This window comes from Condylura cristata, unplaced genomic scaffold (assembly GCF_000260355.1).
Source record: "Condylura cristata isolate star-nosed mole 26May11 unplaced genomic scaffold, ConCri1.0 scaffold00008, whole genome shotgun sequence".
Classification (NCBI taxonomy): domain Eukaryota; kingdom Metazoa; phylum Chordata; class Mammalia; order Eulipotyphla; family Talpidae; genus Condylura; species Condylura cristata.
This window is the reverse complement of record NW_004567109.1, coordinates 51,313,953-51,338,580: the sequence shown is the minus strand read 5'-3', so window position 1 is coordinate 51,338,580 and position 24,628 is coordinate 51,313,953. Positions and strand designations below refer to the sequence as shown.

The 24,628-nt window shown below is 33.1% G+C and overlaps 1 protein-coding gene across 2 annotated transcripts in view; it reads right to left on the bottom strand.

Annotated features, from left to right (window-relative positions):
* PRKACB (protein kinase, cAMP-dependent, catalytic, beta) overlaps positions 1–24,628 on the bottom strand; it is a 102,810-nt gene that overhangs the window by 54,105 nt on the left and 24,077 nt on the right. The window contains exon 1 of one of the 2 annotated variants that reach the window (XM_004679153.2): positions 6,057–6,290. The exons of the other annotated variant lie outside the window; for it this stretch is intronic. Within the exon in view, the coding sequence (XP_004679210.1) occupies positions 6,057–6,240 (184 nt within the window). The 5' untranslated portion in view covers positions 6,241–6,290. Of the gene's footprint in view, positions 1–6,056; positions 6,291–24,628 lie in introns of those variants that run through there. 2 annotated transcript variants of the gene reach the window in all.

The window sequence follows — 24,628 nt, the reverse complement described above, 5'->3', positions numbered from 1 at the left end:
TGCATAATATTACCTATCTTACTGAGTTGAAGGATTACATAAATTAATGTATGCAATATGCTTGGAATGATGTGAAAGATAGTAAATGTTTCATGTGGTAATATATACAACAGTGTTCCACCCAGAGAATGAGGAACTTAAGTGGTAAGAGTTATGGCTATATTGTACAATCAGAATTATGGAATATACTTTTGAATACAACTGAATATTCCAACTAGGCTAGATATTATGCTGATTACCAAGTATCACTTAAGGATAATGTTCAGTGACAGTGACTTAAAAAATATCATTAGCTATTTGCTACTAAAAGTTGATCAATTTTGACAGATGGGAAACTTTTGATAAAAACTAATAAAAGAGAAAATAAAGTATGTTTGATGAACCAGAAAATTATGCTAATGAAGTAAAGTATGTCTTCTCTGAACACTGAAACAAGTTTAACTCCAGAAGGATATACTACATGTATATGGAATGCAATTTTTAGCACAATTCTATAATTCAACATGATCATAATAGTTCTTTAAATATTGTCCCATAAAATATAAAAATGATATGCACAAAGATTTACCTACAAGTGTTTTCCTGTACAATAGCAAAATATTTAAAATAATCTACGTGGTTAAATAAATTGTGTTACATAGTTACAAATGAATAAAAAACAACCATCTTTAAAGATACTGTAAAACAGGCCCTCCCTGCGGGTTAAAGCACAGCACTAAGAAGCTAAAGCCACTTCAGCATGATCACCTGGAGGTGATCCACATGGAGTGGCAGACCTCTCCTGACCTGCCTGCTGCTCCCCTCAGCAGTTTATGTCAGTCGGCCTGTTTTGCTTCCCACTCTGTCTCTGGGGAATCCTCTCACTGCCCCTGCATTTCTAACCTGTATCCCAGTTCTGTATGCACAAATAAAAAAAAAAAAAAAGATACTGTAAAACAACTCAATGATAAGGAAAAAAGTTCTGAAACATTGTATACTGAAAAAATCAAAAGTTAGAGGTCGGTGTGAACTTTATATATACAAAATAGACTACAAATAAAAAAAATGTTAACTATGGTTATCTTTGGGTGGGATTGTATAATTTTTACTTTTTTCTTTGTTTCTATCTATGGTTTCAAAATTTTCTCCAACGAAGATATATTATTTAGTTATCAGATTTAAAGTGCTATGCAAAAAAAAAATATTTCTCAAACTTTATTGTGCATATGAATTGTTTTCAGTAGAAACAATTTAGGTTTCTGTGGGACTCAGTATTTATTTTCAATAAGGTCCCAAGTGCTGCTAATGTTGCTGGACTTGAACTACAGTTGCAGTTGCAGTTGCAGACACTACCTAAAGGATATATTTAATCTTCCTTCTTTTCTAACCATGTATAATGGATCTTCTAAAAAAATACACACAAACAAGTGCTAGCTCATACATTAGCACACATGATATAATACTTGGCATTGCTAAAAAGCCCATGGAAATATTTTCTAATTTCAAATCATTTAATCATTTTTACTGTACAGTTAGCTGATTACTCAGACTCTTAGTATTCATGATAAAAATCACAGATAACACTGCAAAGCTCAGTACCTGTAATATACCACAGTATATTACAGCGATTACACATAGAAAAATTTATAGAAAGCTTGTCAGTGTAAGAGAGTAGTATAATCAATGTTAATTTAACAAGCATTTATTGAGCACTATGTTGGCAATACTAAAATAAACTGACAAATTATACATCTTCTAGTAATGCAAGATGAAGTAGGGAAGATTGGTAATTTACAGAACTAATGTCATATAACATGAGTACTGTAAAATAAACTATAATAGAAGTAAGCATAGATGATGTGAGAACAAAGGCAGTGATCATGAATCCTAGTAAGGATGAAGGGTGGAGGAATAAAATATTTAATGATTTTGTTAGAGATAATATTTGCACAGAGCTTTCAAGTATGAGCAATATCACCACTGGTCAAAGATGCTAAAGGGAATTCAAGACAGAAGAAAAATTTTAAACAAGCACTGTTATAATAAACAGAATCCACTGGCTGTCTCTTCACTGCCATGTTCATGTAGTGAATAAAGGGTATTTTGAAAATTCAAATTAAGTGCTCAGTACAAATAAAAATGTATAGTAGATATATACATCTCCCTATGTATTTTCCACTTTTAAAAACTTCAGTAATTCCTTACTATTAGAAAGTAATCCAAAATTCTGAGAATCTAATAGAAAACTGTCAAAGATCATCCACACAATACCCTTCCAGACATTACATACTACATCTTTTAGGGAATTTCTAATTTTCATACTATCTTATAATAAACATTCTTCTTTCTCATGTCTCAAAATGGTATTCATTTTCCAGTAAAAGTTCCACCTGACCTTTACTATTAATCTCTTCTTAAATGAAATGCCAACACTATGTTATGTATTTTTAAGCAGCTATTTCATTATGCCTTATTATGTTGTTTATGTATTTGTTCTCCCTACTCTTGTTTTTTGAAGGCAAGATTAGATTTTCTTTTTCCCATAGCCTAACTTCATACTATAACACAGGAAATCTTTAGAAAGTTTATCAAGAAGCTTATGGAATAGATGCTGACAGAAAAGTAGATAAAAAGATAAGGGGGAAAGTTAGTCAGTTTACACTTGACAGTGACACAGATTCAGTGGACTAAGAATTTGCATGGAAATGAATTATCTTAATGATTATACAGCTTTAGAAAGATACAACTGACTAGATAAAGTGGTCTACTGTTCACTTTAGCTATCTGATTCTACCTGAAGAAATTTATACACAAAATTGCTCATTTGTTCAATGAAGCATTAAATCTCAGATGTACTAATACCAATTTGTGTCTGCCTTCAATTAATGGGAAATGGACATAGTGATATTGACCAATTTGGCCCTTAAAATTATTGTTTTTAAATATTCATTAACTTGTAAAAGTCCAAGATTTAAAAGGTGTAAAATTTCGATCAAGTTCAGCACTGTGTAACTCAACAAACCATATATAATTAAGGGAACATTAATGGTGGGAATTAAGGGAACATTAATGGTGGGAATGACCAAAGATTTGCTGACAAGGAAAGAATTGAGCCTTGCATCCAAGCTTGATATGGGACTAGCTGAAGAGGATAACAAACTTGATAGTCAACTGGGCCTAGCATCCGGGAGATACAGGTGGGAGGAACTAGGCCTAGCACCAGGGGATGCAGCGATGTCTCCTTTGGAATGTGAACCTAGAATCTATATAAAAGACCCTTTCCCCTTTATTGAGTTGGCAGTAGCTGCGGACCCCAACCTAGGGGCTCAGTCTCAGCTGCTGTCAGGGAGCAATAAACTCTGCTTGCTCAGCCTTTCTGCCTCCTGTCTTTCTTTCTTGTGGCTGGTCACAGAAGTTGGGACAAAACAATTTAAAAGGTAACTATTACAGGGCCCTCCCTGGTGGCACAGCGGGTTAAAGCACTGCACTGAGAAGCTAAAGCCACTTCCACATGAGTTCGATTCCCACCTGCCCTGGAGGTGACCACATGGCGTGGCAGACCTCTCCTGACCCGCCCGCTGCTCCCCTCAGCAGTGTACTTTGTTGATCTGCCTGTTCTGCTCCCCGCTCTGTCTCTGGTGAAGCCTCTCACCGCCACTGGCCTGTACCCCAGTTCTGTATGTACAAATAAATAAATCTTTTAAAAAAAAAAAAGGTAACCATTACAAATACACTAGAAGAGAATTCAATGAGTGTTAATACTTTCATTCATTCTAAGAAGAAAGAGCAAAAATCTCCATTCTTTTGAAATTCATGTGTTTGCATGTGCATGGAATCAGTTAAATATTTATGTTATCTAACAGGAATTCCGTTACTTAATTTAGTAGTGAAAGATGAAATACATTAAAGCCACCTGGAAACCACTGTGTGATCCTTATTCTACAATTCTTCCTACATTTAATGTCTTGGAAGAAAAAAGAACCTTGAATTAATATTTATTTGCTACAATTCATACTTGCCTAAATTGATAATCTCTACTCACAGTTCATGAACCAATTATTTAAAATTACATACAGTTTCTGTGACAAGTTGATTTGTTAAAAGGATTTTTAGAATGCATATATTCAACTTATTTATTATTGGGAGATATTACATTGGCTTTTCTTGACAAGTCATGCACGTAAAGCTGCTTTAAGTAGTTTTAAAGAATACGGCTTGTGTATAAAAACTTCATAAACACAAAACTTCTTCCATAACTCATTCTATAAATGAATAAAAATATAGTTTACAACACAAAAATTAGCTTTGGAATTCTGAAATAGGATTCCTTTTTCTGTTGTATTGTTTTCTCTTCTACTTCAACCCATTCAATAGAAAACTAGAGTTTCATGCTTACAATACTCTTCATTATATATATAAATTAATGTGCTTATTTTGATAATTTAGGGAAACATGAGAGGAAAAAGTGGAAAAAACACTAATAATGAACATTCATTTTTTTTTTAAGTATTTCTTACATTAAGCCCATTACTTACAGGGTTACAACTTTTACACCTAATTTTACTTGGGCTACAATAGTCCTACTTGTTTTATGTTATGACATCACAGTAAGGACAAATGTTAATGTTTCTGTCATTCTGTTTCTTCTAAAATAAATCATGGTTCTTGATATTATCTTTCATTGCCAGATTTTGATTTTCTCAGAGAGCATCAAAGTCCTCACACATTTTGAAAACAGTAAGAGTAAAATTTAAATATAACTGTCAATTGTTAAAAGTCCATGATATTCATCCATTTGAGATACATTTACTAAATACCCACTTTTGGGAGGAAAAGGTATTAGTGAAACAGAAACACTATATTCATTCCTCACCTAATTTTTAGCTAAAATACCTTTGAAATACATAAAAAAGTATTTCCAAACGCCTTAGGAAACTGCACTTCTACAAAAGTGAATAACCAGGATGAGTAACAAACTTTTGCCACAAGAAAATTTAATAATATATCATTTTGATATCCAGCATTTCATTATCTTGAAGATATGAGACATCTTATTCCCACTAAAATATATAGTAAGGATTAATTATAAGTTATCAACCTTCAGAGTTTAAAAAAACTTCACTGAACAAATTATGTGTTTCATGTTTCCCTAAAATAACTAATTTGCATAAACTTACAAATTAATTTATAAATCATTCTTAACTTTTTTCTCTTAGTTTAAGATTTCTTTCGTAACTGCAATGAAAACAGAAAGAGGTAAAACCTAGAGCTATTTGATGATCAAACAAACACACCAAAAAATGCAAATGCACCAAGGGTAATTCTATTGTTCCTTTAATCAGAGTGACAAAAATACTTTGGGGAGGGTCCAAGGTGAGATGTGAAATGGAGTCACGGGTATTGTTTATTGTGAAACTTATCTTTTAAAGTGCATGTCACCAAAAATGGTTACATATCTCCATTTTAACAAAGCAGTTAGTCCAAACATTTTAACATGCCTGGAAAGAATGTGATGTATGCATAAACTCTCCCCTTCAACCAATTATAAAATAACATATATATACAAGTTTTTGATATGTTATAAATAAAAGATTTCAGGTAGAATAATCAAAGTATGCTTTCATGTTAGAAAAACCTGCTTGCAAAGATGAACTTTTATACATGAATCTAAAAATAAAAATGGTAAACATAATATAAATTTAACTATAAATTCAAAAGGCTTTTTGTCTTTTTCAAAATATAAAATTTGTAAATATAAGAAATTTTAAAAAGTTAAATGATTTTTTTAGCTATTTTATTGTATTGACAAGAACAAAAAAGTAAGAACAAATAACAATATATACCACTAGAAATGCTAGAATTGAGGAAATTTTGGCATTGATATTCAAGATAAACAGTCATATAAAAAAAAGAACTACATGATTCAGCTAAGCTTCTAATCAAGCTTTAGTGTAATTTTCAACTGTGTCCTGAGCAAATCATAGATAGAAAAACAAAACAATTCTCTAGGCTTGACTTTAAACCCCAATTAGTATTTTAGCTTCTAGTTATAATATATCATTGAAAGAAAAACTTACTTGATCTGTCCCATAAGGCAGTATGTTCAGAGACATGAAGGTTGTCATTTTCCAGAGCTGTTTTCTGATCATGTGCAGTACCTTTAGAGTGTCTATGAAATAATCGGCTAGCAAAACCTTCCAATTTCTGAAGAGCAGTTGTACCTGTATACTGGTTACAGGGCAGTTCTCTATAAGCTGCCATTCATGTGTATTTACACTTTACTTAAAGTAACTGAAAGTATTTCCAGAAGGAGCTCAACAACTTCTTACACAGAAGCTAAGAGCTATGCATGTGTCAAACTTCCTGTTTGCAGGGTATTCAAACCACTACTGCTGTTCTGTTTCCTGTTAATATAAAACAGCACATTACTGAGACTTTCTTAGCTAAACTCTTCATTGCAACTAGAGATGAGGATTTTTTAAAGACCTTTTGTAATACTGGCCTAAAAGGCTCTGTGTAGAATGATGTTTTATTATTAAATATGCATGATAGAGCATTAAAAATACATTTTTACATAGATTGCAGGCTTAAAATTTTTTTAAATGAAAACTAGTTAAATATGTATTATAACCCTATATAAACAATGAAGACCAAAAAAAATCTTCCAAGTATGTTAAAAAGGTATTTTCCCCAGAAAAATCAGCTAATATACAGATTTTGTAATTCATTTATAAACTAACTTTTCATCAAAAAAGTATTATGGAATGAATATCAATTACAAAGTTCTTGAAAAACAAATTCATAATATATATGTTACAATGGAGAACAAAATCTGTAAAAGCATTTAAAAAAAGAACTGAATGTTGCTTACTCACTGATTTATGTCTAATAAATACAGGAACTACAAAATTTAGCATGTCAGTATAGCTTATCAAACTTGCAAACTGCTGACAAGTGCCTTCCAGTAGTACATTTTTAAATGTCCTAAAAGATGAAGAAAGTGAAAATTGTAAGATTTAAAATTATATAAAATCAGTCATGATAGAAATTTCAACTGAGAAGAAAAAGTTTTTCTAGTTGATGTGGACATATTAATATTTAAGGTGTAGCACTAAAGACTACTAACCTCATCCCTGAATTAAAGGTCTCAATTACAAATACCTCTTTAAATTAAAAGTAAATAAAATTTGCCATTATCCATTTGTATGCTTAAAAAAGTAACCTGTGATTATTCAACAATGATTTTGAGTACTTAGCTTTTGTAACTAGTTAAAGAATGGGAAATTTGCATGGTTTTCACTTTGAAAACTAAATAAGCATAAGAAAGAAAAAGGAAGAAGAGAGGGAGGGGTTCTTTTAAAAAATCTATCTAAAAACTATGTTCATACAGATTTCCTGCTTGATAAATAGAATAGGAACAATAATGTAATCATATTAGGACACACATATAAGGAAACACTGACCAATGAATTTTGCCAAATAACAACTCACTAGGGTACACTTTGTTTTGTGTAATAAAATAAATATTGATCTAAATAACTAGCAATACTACCTTTAAGACTAAACTTAATTTGCAGCTTTGTATATAAAAATCATGTGTATGACTCACTGATCAACTGACAGTGTTTTATACAAAAAAATGGCACTGAATAAATATCTATAATCTTTAATATACACCTACAGAGCACAAACTGACCGTGTAGTGGCAAAAACAGTTAAAATTCCTGAATTCTTTGACTCCTTTTCTTAGAAATGCTATCTCAAGTCTTACTACAAATGCCACTGAAGTCTCCACATAATTCCTACAAAAGTAAACTGTCTGTTGTCTCTGCTGATCTCATAATCTCATATATTAAAATTCCTTGTTCATATTTCTGTTGCAAATTGTGAATTACTTCAATTCATAAATAAATGTGTTACATAATAAATACGCTAGCTTAAGAAAGTATTTGTTCATTATTAAAAAATTAAAGATCTAAAAAAATAGTCAAATAATTGAAAATGTCTTCATTTTATTTATGGATTTATAATTCATCTAATAAGCACCAAGTTATTCATATATAGTGACATTGGTAATAAATTTTTTATTGGACACTTTTTGTTCTATATTCAGTTATGAAGTTATTTCATTCTTTGAAACCTATTTTCACTTATTTTTATTAATGCAAATGTGAGTTTCTAAAATAACCTTGTGCTTTCCCTGCTTCCAATCTACTCCTTTCGATCACTCACATCTGACTTCTTAACCTCCCCAAAATATTACACTGATACTTCCTTGTTCAATGCATAAACTAATTCTAATGCATAAACATTCCAGCCCCACTATATTCAGTTTTAATACATGTTTAACCAGATTTATATTCAGTATTGCTTGATGGTAACCAGTAGAAATATTCCAAATTTCTAAGTAAAACAATGCATGAGCTTTGCAACAAAGTTACTCTAACAAAAAAAGGAAAAAATAATTTACTAGATGAGTATCTTGAAAACATTATATTTAAAATCTGCACTTATTTTCCCAACAAAAGTGTTTCCTATTCCTTATAGTCTTTATAAAAAATACAATCCTTAAACCTCTGAGCAATACTATATATGGTAATGTGACCAAGAAGCTGTTGCTATGGATGTTATGTGATTTAATTTTTATTAAAAAGAACTCTACTGGCATCTACTGTTAAAAAGAATTAACTACAGCTTTAACTAAAAATTCCTTTACAATTGAAATCAACCTTAAATATATTATTTGTTATTTTCCTTATGGTATTTAATTTGTACTAAGATGTCTAGTCATGTATTCAAATTTTGGTTTAACAGCATACCTGATAATCTATTAGTAGTTTATCATAAAATACTGACTTATTTCTTATATTTAATAATAGTTAATACCTTACGTTTTACCAACTACTTGATAAAATGTAAAAATGATTTATTTCCATTGGCTCATCAGAACTTTGCAAATGAAGTTAAGCATGACAGGTATTATCCCTACTTTAAGATGAGAAAACACATTAATACACACTAAATCGCTTGCCCAAATTGATCTAGGTTTTCTAGCTCTTACATCATTGTCTCTCTTAGATCATTGTCTCTCTTACACTATGCAAAGTTACCACAAAAGTAAACATTTTTTTTCAAGCAGCACTTTTCAATCATGGAATGGAAGTGGGAATGAAAGGATAGTAAGAGGTAGGATTGGAAACATGTTGGTGAAGATATAGAGAAAAAGGAACACTATTGTACATTTGTGGGAATGTAGACTGGTTCTGTCCTTGTGGAAAACAATATGGAAATATCTCAAAATATTAAAATAGATCTACCATAAGATCTAGCAATTTCACTTATAGGTATCTACTAGAATGATGCAAAGACACTAATTCAAAGAATATATGCACTCCAATATTCATTGTAGCACTATTTACTATAGCTAAATTATGGAAACAACCTAAGTGCCCAAGACAGATGAATGGACTAAGAAATTTTATACACATACACACACAATGGAATACACTGAGATATACTAAAAAACAACTAAACGCTGGCTATTTGCAAAACCATGAATGGAAATGAATTATGCTAAAGGAAATAAATCAGAAGGAGAAAGACAACACAACATGGCATCAGTTTATAGAGAAACAAAACAAAAGGTCAAATAAAACCAAACCAATGATAAAACCTAGAAATCTGACTGTAGAACTGAGGCTACTGGAGGGGGAGAGAAGAGAAAGCAAAGTGGGAGGGGTACAAGGACTATGGTGGAGGACTATGGGTGACTTCAAGGGTGTGACCCTATACCTCTAAATCTTAGTCCATTCATATATAGTGTTGTACACCAATGTTACCTCAATATAAAAAATCTTGCTGGGACTTCATTGACACTATATATACTGGGAGAAAAGACATCTTCATTATTTTGAGTCTTCCAATCCATGATCATATGTATGTCTTCATATACATGAGTCATTGATTTCTTTAGTCCTTTATGGTTTTCAGCATAACAGATCCTGCACACATTTTGTTAGAGTTCACATTTTTAAAATTGGAGCAATACTAAAAGATACTTTGAAAGATGCTTATAATTTTTATTTCCAGTATATGAAGCATGGCATTTTATATTATTAACTTTATTATTATTATTAATTATTAATAATATTATTCAGCAATCTTGTTAAACTATTAGTTTTAGGGGCCTTTTTTCTCTATAGATTTTTTGGTGTTACCTTTTTTCCCTTTTGCAGCACTGTTTACAATATCCAAGTTATATAATGGAAACAACCCAAGTGTTCTATGACATTTGAGTAGATTAAGATCTCTCTCTCTCTCTCTCTCTCTCTCACACATACACACACACACACACACACACTGTAATCACACTGTAATACTACTCAGCTATTAAAAAAAAGATGAGGCCCTCCCTGGTGGCGCAGCGGGTTAAAGCACAGCACTGAGAATCTGAAGCCACTTCCGTATGAGTTCGATTCCCGCCTGCCGCCTGCCCCGGAGGAGACCGAGAATCTGAAGCCACTTCGTATGAGTTCGATTCCCGCCTGCCGCCTGCCCCGGAGGAGACCACATGGCGAGCCAGACCTCTCCTGATCCGCCCGCTGCTCCCCTCAGCAGTGTACTTCGTCGATCTGCCTGTTCTGCTCCCCACTCTGTCTCTGGTGAAGCCTCTCACCGCCCCTGAGCCTCTGGCCTGTACCCCAGTTCTGTATGAATAAATAAATAAATCTTTAAAAAAAAAAAAAAGATGAAAGCTTGTCAACTACAATAAGAAGGGCTTTATATATAGGCAGTCATGCTATCTTTGAAGAGATGCAGTTTATTTTTTCCTTTCTGATATCTGATGCTTTTAATTTACTTTTCTTGTCACACTGCACTGGTTAGAACTTCCAGGACAATGCTGAGAAAGAGTGGTGAAAGTAAACACCCTTGACTCATCTACAATCTGAGAAAGTGTTCAATTTTTCCTTGTTAATTACAGTGGCATCTACAGACCTTTTTTCTTTTTTGGTAGATGCCCCTTTCTGAAATAACAAAATTTTCTTCTCTCTCTAGTTCACTGAATGTTTTTGTCTTAGATGTATGTTGAATATTATCTAATATTTCCTCAATGTCTTTTAATAAGATCATATGGTTTTACTTCATTAGCCTGCAAATTTGGTAGGTTAAAATTACTGATTACTTTCCTAATGCTGAGCAGATCCATTGTTAACTAAAGCCCACAGTTTATTCAGATTTCCTTTTTTTTTTTGTTCTGGATTCTCATCCAGGATACCACATTACATTTGATACTAATGTCTCCTTAGACTCTTCTTGATTGTAATGATTTCTCAGACATTTCTTTTGATGACCTTGACGATTTTAGGAATGCTGTCAGGTATCTGGTAGTATGTCCAAAATTGATATCTGTGGGGTGTTTTTGTTTTCAGGGTTAGCTGGGGTTACAGATTATTGAGAGGACAACAGAAGTTTATATTGCATTGTATCAAGGACATATACTATCAATATGACATCACAGTGGATGGTGACCTTGATCACATGCCCAAGGTAATGTCTGTCAGATGTGTCCACTGTAGTTATTCCCTCCATTACACACTGCAATCTTACAGAATGCCCTACTCACACATAACTGGAATTATGTTCCACTCCCTTGAGGACAGAATGGTATTCCTCTATTTGGGCAACATGCCTCATCTTCACCATTTATTTATTTAATCATCATCTTTATATCAATACAGACTCATAGATGATTAATACTTTAGGCTGCCATTTAGTATCATAATATTTATTTGTTGTCAAATTACTCAAAAGTTTTGGTCTCCTATACCCATTGGTTATGAAATGCATTGTTTGTATACCCATGTACATGTGTGCTAATATGTATATGCCTGTGTTCGAGTAGTTGACTACTTTCTAGCACTAAAAAAGGTGCATGTTCATTTTCTACATTTTCTGCCCTAATCCTAGAATTAGACTTTCTTCAGGTAGCTCTAGTTTCTTTGATTTGAGAATGGTATTAGAAACCAAGACCTCAGAACCAGCTGTGCTCATTACAACTAGGGTAGTGTTGTTTCTAGGGTCTCAGCTGACAAAGCAAGAAATATGTATATATATATATGCCCACATCTGTAATTATTTCTATGTGTAACAATATGTAAGTGACCTATATGAGTTTATCCTGGTATCTCTTAATTCTAATCCATTACTACATGATTCATTTGTATTTCTGCTTTGTTGGTCTGAAAATTTCCAACCCATCACTGAGAAATGTGACTTGCATGCCATACTTTTACTTCTTGTTTAATTTCAGTGTATACAAATAGCAATATAAGAGTTGTTAACAAAATTATTCCCATGGGGTAAAAAACTTTATTATCTACAGTATCCTATTTATGTACATATTCTTTTGTCTCTAGCCTTACAGATTCCACTGATTTCCAAATTTACCTATGTCAGCACCTTTGCCTTACATAAAATGAGGTCGTTTCATACATTTGTAGCAGAGACTGCTTGATTACATTCTGTATTTCAAGTATCCCTCCATAAATTGAGATTTTTTAATTTTGTATACATTAAGATTACTCTTTGCATTATGAGTACTATAGATTTAGAAGTAAGCAAAATGTCCTGTATCCACAAAAATGTGGCATTTAGACTAGTTTACCATCTTAATAAATCCCCTTGACATCTACTTACCTTTTTATGTATCAAGCATTTTGCTTATTCTAGAATGTTAGTTAATTAGACCCTACAGTATGCAGACTTTTCAGACTGCTTTTAATTACTTAGCAATATGCATTTATTATTCAAGCATTTTTTGTGGCTTTATCACCAAATAATATTTATCATATAGATATACCACAGTTTGTTTATGTGTTCACCTACCAAATGACATTTTAGTTCCTTCTAGTTTTTAGCAATTAGGAATGAATATGCCTAAACTTGTAAATGCATGCTTTTGTGGGGACTTAGTTTTCTAATCAAAGGAAGAAATGCTATGGTGTGTCACTGTATGGTAAAATGATGCATACTTTTGCAAGTAGTCGTCAAAATGTCTTCTAAAGTGGCTGTCCCATTTTAATAGCATCAACAATGAAAAAAAATGTCTGTTGTTCTTCAGCCTTTTCAGCAATTAGCAGTCAAGCTGTGTGTGGGGAAGGGGTGTGTGTTTAATTTAGCTTACATTATAAATAAACACATCATTTGTTTAAAAAATGAACAGTTGTATCTTGTTATCTTGTAATTTTTATTTTCTAGAATTCATCAATGAATTAGTGTGATCTGATGTTTTGCTTTTTGTAAATTAGTTATTAGTAACAATTTGCATAGTCTATAAACAACAATGTAAATAAACATTACCTCAATAAAACATTTTATTGCAATTTTAGTAAAAATAAATTTATTCCACTTTTAAGACTTACTCAGATTCACTATTTCTACTTGTGTAGAAAAACAAACAACCCAGTTAGGAAATAGGTGGCATGTGATTTAGTTAAAGCACAGCACCAAGAAGCTAAAGCCACTTCAGCATGACTTGGATCCCCTCCCCAGAGGTGATCCACATGGCAGACCTCTCCTGGCCTGTCTTCTGCTACCCTCAGCAGGGTACTTCATCCATCTGCCTGTTCTGCTCCCCACTCTGTTTCTGGTGAATCCTCTCACCCCGCCTGCACCTCTGGCCTGTTCCCCAGTCCTGTATGCATAAATAAATCTTTTTTTTTTTTAAAAGAAAAAAAGAAATAGATAAAAGAACTGAAAAGACACCATGTTAATGTAAAAGATATTGATGGCAAATAACATATAGGGAAAAAAAAAGCTCAATATCATTTGTCACTCTAAATAATTGCAAATTAAAATAATCTAACAATGAGATGCCATCATACATCCTTTGGTGATTTATATCTTTCAAAGAATTGGCCCATTTCATTAAGGTATCAAAAGTTTTCACAGTATTCCTTTATTACTTTTTAGTGCTCATGGGGGCTTTATGGGGATGATCCATCTTTCATTAATGATATTGGATATTTGTGTTACATTTTTTTCATGGTTATATTGACCACCTGTTTATCAATTTTTTTTTTAAAGATTTATTTATTTGTACATACAGAACTGGGGTACAGGCCAGAGACTCAGGGGCAGTGAGAAACTTCACCAGAGACAGAGTGGGGAGCAGAACAGGCAGATCAACGAAGTACACTGCTGAGGGGAGCAGCGGGCGGGTCAGGAGGGGTCTGCCATGCCATGTGGTCACCTCCGGGGCAGGCGGCAAGTGGCTTTAGCTTCTCAGTGCAGTGCTTTAACCCGCTGCGCCACCAGGGAAGGCCCTGTTTATCAATTTTATTAAACTTTTTATATAACAAACTTTGGTTTGTTTGTTGTTGTTTTTTTTCCCACTGTTTTCCTATTCAATATCATTGATTTTGTCTCTAATTTGTATTTTCTCTTGCTTGCACTTGGTTTAAACAACTCTTTTCTTTCTAGTTTATTATGGTGAATAAGATTACTCACCATTTTTGATTTTAGATATTTCTTCTTTTCCAGTATATATATTTAAGGCTATCAATTACCCCACAAGCATTGTTTTTGCTAAATCTCCCAAATGATGTAAAATGTTTTCATTATCATTTTGGTAAAAAAATATTTTACAATTTCTTGAGACATCTGCGATCCATGTGTTATTAAGAAGTGTATTAAATAATTTCCAATACTTATGGAGTTTCCTAGCTTTATTTTTTTTGACAATTTCTAGTTGAATTCCAGATAATTTTAAGTTTCAAGTAGAAGATGAATAGATAGAAATGACCTTTGAGTGCCATATATCACCTAGTGTATTTCTGCATTACTTCAGAAGGATATCAAGTTCAATTATCTTCAATTTTCTATTTTAATTTAAAATTGGATGTAAAACTTTAATGAAAAATAAAATTACTGTCTTGGATACCTTGGAATCTACTTATAAAATATATAAGAATATTAAACATTCTAAAAGCTGCAAGATTGGTGATTTTAAATTATATGTTTCACTCTATTCAAAGCATTTAACACAAATTAATTTTTTCCTAAGTTTGCATATTATTTCATTTTCCTACATTTAAGATAAATATTATTTCATTTTCAAGAATCACACAGAGGTAAAGTATGTTGCAAAAGGTCAAAAATGTACAATATTCTACCTATAGTCTATTTAATTCCTCCTCCCAACCTCTCTCTCTCTCTTGAGTACATCACACTTATTTAAATAAAATACATGTTAAAAATTTTTTCCCAAAATCTTCTGAACACATGCAAATACTTAAGAGTAACAAAACCGTGATATAAAAGCGCTAAGATTTTGTTAATAGTTATATGGTTTCTCTACTTATTTTAGAACTCTAATTATTGAATCTAACATTTTCTCTCTCAAATTTTGGCAGTGATTTCAGTAACTTTCACTTCTCTATCACTCTGCAAATAATTTTCTTATTGTGGCAGTGATAAATAGCTAAAAACTTGATGCAGCTGAATATCAAGTAATATCTGCAGAAACTTTAATATTGTGGAAAAGTCAAAAATAGTCTTAACTACATACTCTTAAAGGAAAGAATCCTATACATAATCATGTAGTATTCCATTTTAATAACCCCTGACACATCCTAGTACTAGAGATACATGTGTTTCAAAGGCACCAGAACTACATTATAACTTAATTGACTAAGTCTAAAATTTCTCAGGCCCACCCAAAAGAATCTGGCACCAACCATGACAATAGCAGTTAGATGACCTTCAGTTCATTAGCACTAATAAGTTATGGAGTCAGCCAGAAGGTGGCAGAGTGGGGCCATTTAGTCTTCACAATCCAACTCCAAGAACATTACCTTAAGTTTTAAGCAATTTCAAAAAAACAATTTTAGGTCCTTATGTAAGTGAGAATTTAATATTCTAGAAATATGCAAGATCAGCATTCAAATATACAATCCAACCTATAAAATTCCCACATAGACCACCAGATAAAAACTAATCCCCCATTCTCCCACTCATAAACTTCCTCTACTCCCTTATTTATACAACTCTATGAGAAAAAAAAGTCCTCCAAAGTACCCCATATCATTCCAGTATCACATGTGAATATGCCAACAAATTAATGAATAATTACTATTAAATATTGAATTATATATTTAATTTCATAAATTCAGTAATAGGTACTACATAATGGCAAGTTTTTTGTAAAATCTCTTATAATATGAAACAATTGTTTTTCTATTGGGCTTTTATTTAAATGGCACTTAGAAGCTATGACTTCTACATTATAGCCATGTTATTGTTTCTTCATACTGCATTTGAATGTTTACATATGTCATGTTTATTTTTGCATCCCTAGTCCCTAGCATAGGACCCAGAACACATTTGCTCTCAATATCATCTGCTCAACTAAGAACAGGATTCCAAGCAGAAAACTGAGGGCTAAAAGTAATTAAGTAGATGCTAAAATACCAATATGTATTAAAAATGTTCTCTTTATTTTCCCCATCAAGTGACCAGTTCCCCAAACTGAAGAAAAAAATGGTGCTAATTACCCTCAGGAAAGGATTGAGCCAAGTATAAACTAAGTGTGATAAAGTCAGATCTAGGAACAGTAACCAAATAACATCAGAGGTAAAAGTTGAAGAAGCCTAGAAAATTGTTGTGGAGCAGTCATAGGGCAGGTAACACTATTTAGTGAAGGAGATATCTCACCTACACCTCAAATCAAATGAGGGGTTTCTAGGGAGCCACTCAAAAATTTGACATGTATACTATTAGAGTCCATAGGAGTTAGGGCATTTAGTAATGGAGGGGATTCACCAAATATGCCAAATGTAGATATTACATGGTAGATGAAATCACCTCAGGTCTCTGGCAGAGTAAAAGGCTGTATTAAAGGAATTCCACTTGCAACAAAATGTATCTACATCCCAAGAGCACCAGAAATGTGGTTAAGGGAGTCATAAGTGGTCAGTCAGAAGAGAGGTATTCCCTCAAATCTGATTTACTTTGAAGTTAAGGAAACTTAAATTTTGAAGCCCTCAAGTGCAAGGCAAAATTCAAATGTCCCAAGAGAAAATACAGAACTCACAAGAGAATCTTGTACTCACAAGGATATATGCTTGTGTAGGATTTGCAAAAGTAAGATATTTTTACTACAATTCGTGAAAGCTGCTCTGTTCACTCTAAATTTCCCTCCTTCATGCTTCTTATTATAACAGTACTTAATGGAATTGTTACAAGCATTTTTAAAGACGTTGCTAAGGAGAAATTCAGATGGGATATGCTATTTTAGCTACAATTAAGAAGATGTTTTGTTATTTTTCAATAAAAAAGTCAGAAATCACAGACTCTTGATTTGAACATGTGTGAAAAGTATCTTTTCACATACAGATTAAAAACTAAAGTTTAGACAAGAACATAATGGAATATATAACAAAAGTAAGCCATGAAATTAATGCAGTATGCCTGTAAAGAAAAGTGAAAAACCCAACAAAAATTTCCTAGATCCAAAAGCAGTGAATTATTAAAAATAAGTTATAAATAGTAATGAATAGGCAGTTTTGTTGTTTTATAATCACAAATGAAGGGAATATGAATATCAGAAAAAAAAATTTTCTTCCTGATTTCATACAAAGTATTAAATATTGCCAGAGATACTTAAAATTCATACTTGCCAGTATAAACATTGAAGATAAAATTAATATCACTATTTCAAAGATTTGTTTTAGTTATTGCCCAAAAAAACCTGAAATGTTCTTAAATCTTATAGTTACTATAAGAAAGATATTTGTCAGTCATCAGTATATTGCAGTGTTTCTTCAACTACAGAAAACATGGATGTCTGAGCCATAAAAAAGAGTTGGAAGTGTTATGGGAATTCATTACCCATTTCATTGTCCAAAGACTATTAAAGGTAACTAAGAATCATTATTATTTTATAAACCACTAATAAAGAAAAAGGTAGGGAAATGTAGCAATGAAACTATGAGAGTGTTTATTAGCTACAGTATTTTCTTCTTTAAGAGAACTATTTTAGATTTTAGACAACTTTTTATCTTATATCACTTATACACACATAAAATGAAAAAAAAAAAAAGCAAAATCATTAGTTAAAGAATTCCTAAAATTTTCAGAGTCTAAATCTTTGGAGTCATTTTTGAACAACAAATATCATTGTGTATTTTTACACAAGCAATTGTATAACATGAAGATTACTGTGGATGCAGCATTTCTTGAAATGTTCTATTAACGTCAAAATTTTCCTCCAACCTGCTGATAATTGATTTTTGTTATTTGAACACGCATAGACAATGATGGTATTTCACAAGCTCTTGACTGATATCATATGCAAAATGTCAGCAACTTAAAGAAGTACCCTAATTTCAGAGACACTAAAATATGAAAAATGTATGCTAAAAAATAATAAAATACAATATATACTTAGTTAGCCATTAGAAATATGTCTACTTGCTGTGTCTGTGACTCTGCTAATTAAGTAATCTAAATGAGAGGGATACTTCTACCAAAGGGACATAGCAATGAACCCTTAAACTATAAAGTAAGAGTTCTAGGTAGATATTCTGATCTTCTTATTTCACTAAAATAATAGACAAAAATGAAAATTACTGGTTTAGTTTAAGTGATTTAATTCTGAATATATCATATTTTCACATTAGATGCATTTCTAGCGATATATGGAAAGCAGAGTAGGGCCTATTTCTGAGGGCAAGCATGGTCACGAAAATAAAATTTCCCAGAATCAATATTTTGGTGACTTCCAGCTTCTGCTTTAGACCATGAAAAAATTCTTATCAATGCTAAAATACAGAAAGAGAAGCAAAGTGAGAGAAAGAAACACAAACAGACATATAAATCTAATAATATCTTTTGAGGTCCTAAATAATAATGCCTAAAACTAGTTTCATCACTTGAACTTTTTAGTTGTTTAGAAAATTCCCTTTTTGTTTTAATCAGTTTGAAACTGGTTTCTGCCCCCTTTCAACTGAAAGAAACTCATTTAATACTCAAAAATAAAGTATTTTTGTTATCTTCCTTTTTAGATAAATCAATTATTTTATATATGAGAACTTATTTTAAGAATTTCTAGGTAATGAGAAGTAAATCATCAGTTTCCTTAATTAAGGAAGCAGTAATGTGATAAGTGGTTAGAAAAACACTGGCAAATTTTATAAGCAGTTATTATTGCTACTGAATAAGAAAGAGCAAATGTGTCACATATGGCTATAAGATGTTCAAAGTTTTATCATCTGGACAGTTCATTAATAATATTATGTCCCTTGCCAACAAAATACAGTCAGTCCTTTGTAACCACAGAATGTGCATCTTTGAATTCAATCAACCATGGATTTAAAAAAATATATACTACATAGTTAGCTAAATCTGTGAAGCATGTACAGACAATTCTCCTTTTAATTGTTCCCTGAACAATCCAGCATAATAGCTATTTATATAGTATTTACATGGTTTTAGGCATTACAAGTAACTTAGAGATGATTTAAAGTATATGGGAGGAGACACAACTGGTTATAATGCACACGCTATGAATGAAAATTTGTGGATGTTTGTATCCACAGGGGTCCTGAAAACCAATTGCCTGAATACTATGCCATAATCTTTACATTCCCTCTGTTTCCAGGCAGAGTTCTAGTTTTTTTTTAGTTCTATTCCAAAGATCAATAGCTGTGATGGTAAGGTTGTTCCACTCTTGCTGCTCTCCTCGGGTCTATTTTGAATTCAGAGGGTTATCACTGACAAATTTTTCAGATTTTTTTTGTTCTACTTCTTTTTTAAACATATTTATATTAGATAATATAGAAGTATCGTGAGAAGGGTGGCTTTTTTATACTTGTTTCTTTGATTCTAATTTCTTTTCTCATTATTACTCCCACCACTGAGAAATGCCGCTATAGATATTTTGAAATATTTGCTTCAAGTCCATTTTTCACACATTATTTTTAATACAGTACTTATTTAGAACATTACAGACAATACCCTTGTTGAAATCCACCTGCAGTCTGGTTTTTCTGTTCTGTTCCTTAAAAGCAATTCCTGTTGTGAATCTGTTTATCACCTTTAAATCTTTTTTTTTAATTTTCAGATACACATATTTCCATAGAAAACATACTGTTTTTAATATTTTCCATTGTCAATATCACTTTTATTATAGCTAACTTATACTTTTCATTTGCCACATACTTAAGCTTATTAAGGGGAATAAACCAAAATTATAAGGACAGGAGACATTGTAAATATTCTAGCTCACATGGTAGTCAAGATTAAACATCTACAAACCACAGTCAAGAAATGCTTTGGCAGTTTACAAGAAACAATGTTCATGGTGCTCTAAGGACAATTAGTTTGACTCAGTCTACCTCCTGGTGGTACTGGGATTAAAGTCTCAGTGCTGTCAAGCTATGGCCAGCCACGTGACATAAGTTTAATCCCCAGCCAGTGAGCTAACATGGTGTAGCATACCTCTACTGTCTCACCCAGTGCTCCCTTGGCAGTGTATTTCAGAAGATCCTTATGTTCTACTCTCTACTCTGTCTCTGTTGAATCCTCTCAATACCCACCCTCCACACCCCAAACACACCTCTGGCATACATCCTGTATGCATAAACAAATAAAACAGATCTTTAAAAATAAATAAATAAAATACTGCTCAGAGTTCTTGACAGAGCAGTATTTCAAGGATTCTACTGTTGGGAATACTGAGGTTTTCTTTCAGCCCCAAAAGCTCTGTTTGGAGTTCTTCCAGGTTTTGGTGGAATTTCAGGTATTGTCAGGTCAGGCTAGTAGCGCATGGCCAAGACTTGGCATGACTATTTTCAGGTAGTGAACCATGGCATACCCAAAGAGCAAAAGCACTTGGCATCCAGCCAGTCTGAAGGCTACTATTGTGTTTTATACATATATGAATGGTATCATGTTCTGCATATCCTTTGGCAAGCTACTTTTTTCAAACACACCACCATATTTTCTTTAGCTGTTTCTCTATTGATGGGTCTTTAGGTTACTTCTAGTTTCCATTATTATAAAGGCTATGATAATGAACACCTGTATCTATGAGTATGTAGGTGTATTTGTGTATATCTGCTATCCATGCTAAGCCTCTGGTCATATATTTTTCCAATGACCCTTCATACAAGTGTTGATCTACCATCGCAGGCTGTAATGTTTACAAAGCCCCTGACTATTAATAATTTTAAAACCCTTTTATTGAGAGTAAGTTACATACCATAAAATCAAGCAGATTTATGTATGGCTTTTTAGTAGATTTATAAAGTTGTTCAATCATCATCACGACTTAATTTTAAAACGCTCCCTTTACCCCAAGGAAACCTCATTCCTATCTGCAGTCACTCTCCAGTCCCATCACTAGACCTGGACAACCACTAATCTACTTTCTGTCTCTATAGATTTGCCTTCCCTCTTCACATATATGACTCAAACAATATTTGGTCTTTTATGTCTCACTTCTTGCCTTTAGCTTGTTTTTGGTGTTCATCCATAATATAATAACAATACTTTTTATTGCTTAAAAGTATTACACAATAGGCCCTCCTTGGTGGCGCAGCGGGTTGAAGCACAGCACTAAGAAGCTTAAGCCACTTCTGCATGAGTTCGATTCTCGCCTGTCCCGGAGGTGACCACATGGCGTGGCAGACCTCTCCTGACCCGCCCGCTGCTCCCCTCAGCAGTGTACTTCGTCAATCTGCCTTTTCTGCCTGTTCTGCTCCCTGCTCTGTCTCTGGTGAATCCTCTCACCCTCCGCATCTCTGGCCTGTACCCCAGTTCTGTATGAATAAATAAATCTTTAAAGAAAAAAAAAGTATTACACAATATTTCTATTAACATTCATGCAAAAGTAGCTGTGTGGACATATGGTTTGTTTTTATTACTCTTGGATAGATTTTTGGAAGTAAAATTATGGACATGATGATTTCATTGATGGGCATTTTGTACCTTTGTACATGTAAAGTAGTTACACTACTTTACATTTCTACTAACAATGTATGGGAGTTCAAAATTCTTCAGAACTTTGCCACGACTTTTTTTAAAAAATACTAATTTTTGCATAAGTGTTACTACTCAGATATATAAAGGGGGATACTTAGGCCGTAGTTTTAATAGATACAACCAAATGATCTCAGGTGTGGCTGTCACTCTAATTTACGCTCAATATACTTGCCAAACATGATATTGTGTGACTGGTTCATAATTGCTAAATCCAGTGAATGAAAAATAGTTAATTTAAAATCACATTTCACTGATTTCTAGTGAAACAAAGTATTTTTTATTTGTTAATTGACCATCTTTTCATCTTCAATCATTTATTTATTCACATCATTTTACATTTTTCTCTTTTCTCATTTCATATCTCTTTTCATAAGTATTTTTACTCTAATTTTCTCAGTTTTATGTACTAAAAGTTATTTGTGGTCCTCTCTTTTCTTAGGAGTTTTAAGCACGGTCTTTCAGAGTTCTTCTACACAAAAACATTTCTCCAACTAATCAATTATAGAGTCTTCTGCTCCTTGAGTCCTATGCCTAAGGATTTTTTTTTTAAAGATTTATTATTTGTGCATACAGAACTGGGATACAGGCCAGAGGCTCAGGGGTGGCGAGAGGCTTCACCAGAGACAGAGTGGGGAGCAGAACAGGCAGATCGACGAAGTACACTGTTGAGGGGAGCAGTGGGCGGGTCAGGAGAGGTCTGCCACGCCATGTGGTCACCTCCAGGGCAGGCGGGAATCGAACTCATGAGGAAGTGGCTTTAGCTTCTCAGTGCTGTGCTTTAACCCGCTGCGCCACCAGGGAGGGCCAACCTAAGGATTTAACTATACATCTACGGAACATTTTTCATTGGTTTCCTGAGAACCCTATAAGACAACCATACAAATATGAACTCTAGCTTCCCTTCAAGAGGACTTTTAACTAATACACTATTTTAGGATATGTACTGGTCATTGCATAAAAACAAAAACAAAGATGGGACTCCCTGGTGGTGCAAGGGGTTATACGTCTCAGCACTATCAAGCTATTGCCAGCCATTACAGCACAAGTTCAATCCCCAGCCAGGGAGCTAACTCACATGGAAAGACTCTCCTGTCTCATCCATTGCTCCCCTCAGCAGCATATTCCAGTAGATCTACCTGTTCTGCTCATCACTTGTCTCCCTTGAATCCTCTCACCCGCCACACCTCTATGCATAAACAAACAAAAATAAATCTTTTTTTAAAAAAAAAAACAAAAGATATATTAATTAAGCCAGAAAAAAATTTTTTTGGATGGGTAGAAAGACTGGAAATTAAGGCAGGGATCAAGACAGTTCTGAAGAAATTCATGTGAAATTAACATTCATTTCCAGTACAGAATGCAATATTTCCAATGGATATTCACTGCTATACTAATATAGTCTCAATTCTGCAAAATAATCTCAATTTGATCTTGCATCTTTTTAGTCAAATTCATAAGATATTATTATTTATCTTACAGTAAATAATATATAATATTATTTATTATATTAATATTGCCTCTAATGTAACAAGAAAACCCTGGACTAAAACTGAAGTATATAGTTTAATTATTGCCAAGGAAATATTTAGTGTTCTCTATATTTTCTACTAATTAGTCTTTGTACCAAACAGAAGTATTTTGATGGCTATCTCTCCTATCTTACATTAGAAGTAAGAGTAAATTAAGAGTTGTAGGCTCAGTTGGTGCATTGACATTTTAAAGTAATTTTTAGATATATCAAAGTTGTTATAGTTAAGTTTAAAATGAGTATAGCTTTAAAAACTACTTTAGGTTAGACTCTCCCTGGTGGCACAGCGGGTTAAAACACAGCACTAAGAGGCTAAAGCCACTTCAGCATGAGTTTGATCCTGCCCACCCCAGAGGTGATCCACATGGCATGGCAGACCTCTCCTGACCAGCCCACTGCTCCCCTCAGCAGGGTACTTCATCAGTTGCCCTGTTCTTGTTTGCTCCCCACTCTGTCTCTGGTGAAGCCTCTCACTGTCCCTGTACCTCTGGCCTGTACCCAATTCTGTACACATAAATAAACAAATCTTAAAAAAAAAAAAACTACTTTAGGTTTACCCTCTTTTGCCTATAGGACATTATTTCCTGAGTGCCTACTGTTTCAAGCATAGCACTAGCTGCTAAATTTCAATGATGAACAAAAACAGACATCACAGCTCAGTGGAAAAAGTACTTTTTTAAAAAGTAATATGATTTTATGAAAATATGTAACAGGAGACCTTATTCTAGTGTAGAAAGATCAAAGAATACCTTTCTGAAAGCATAATGATTAAAAAGAAAAATAAAGAATATATGAAAGGGTTAACTAGGCTAGAGGAAAAGACAAAAATGACTTCCAGGCAGCAAAGAACATGACTAAAAGTCTAATGAAAGAGAACTAAGTAGTGAACTTCAGAAATGTACGGTTTAAATACAAAATCATGTTTTCCAGCAGGAGGAGGGAAATGCACTGGACTATGGTGATGGCACATGGGTGATATGGTGATGGGAAGCCCAAGGGGATTGCAAATGAGATGGAAAAATGCATGTAAAATGCATTTTACAAAATGATGTAAAAATAAACTACTAAATATAAAAA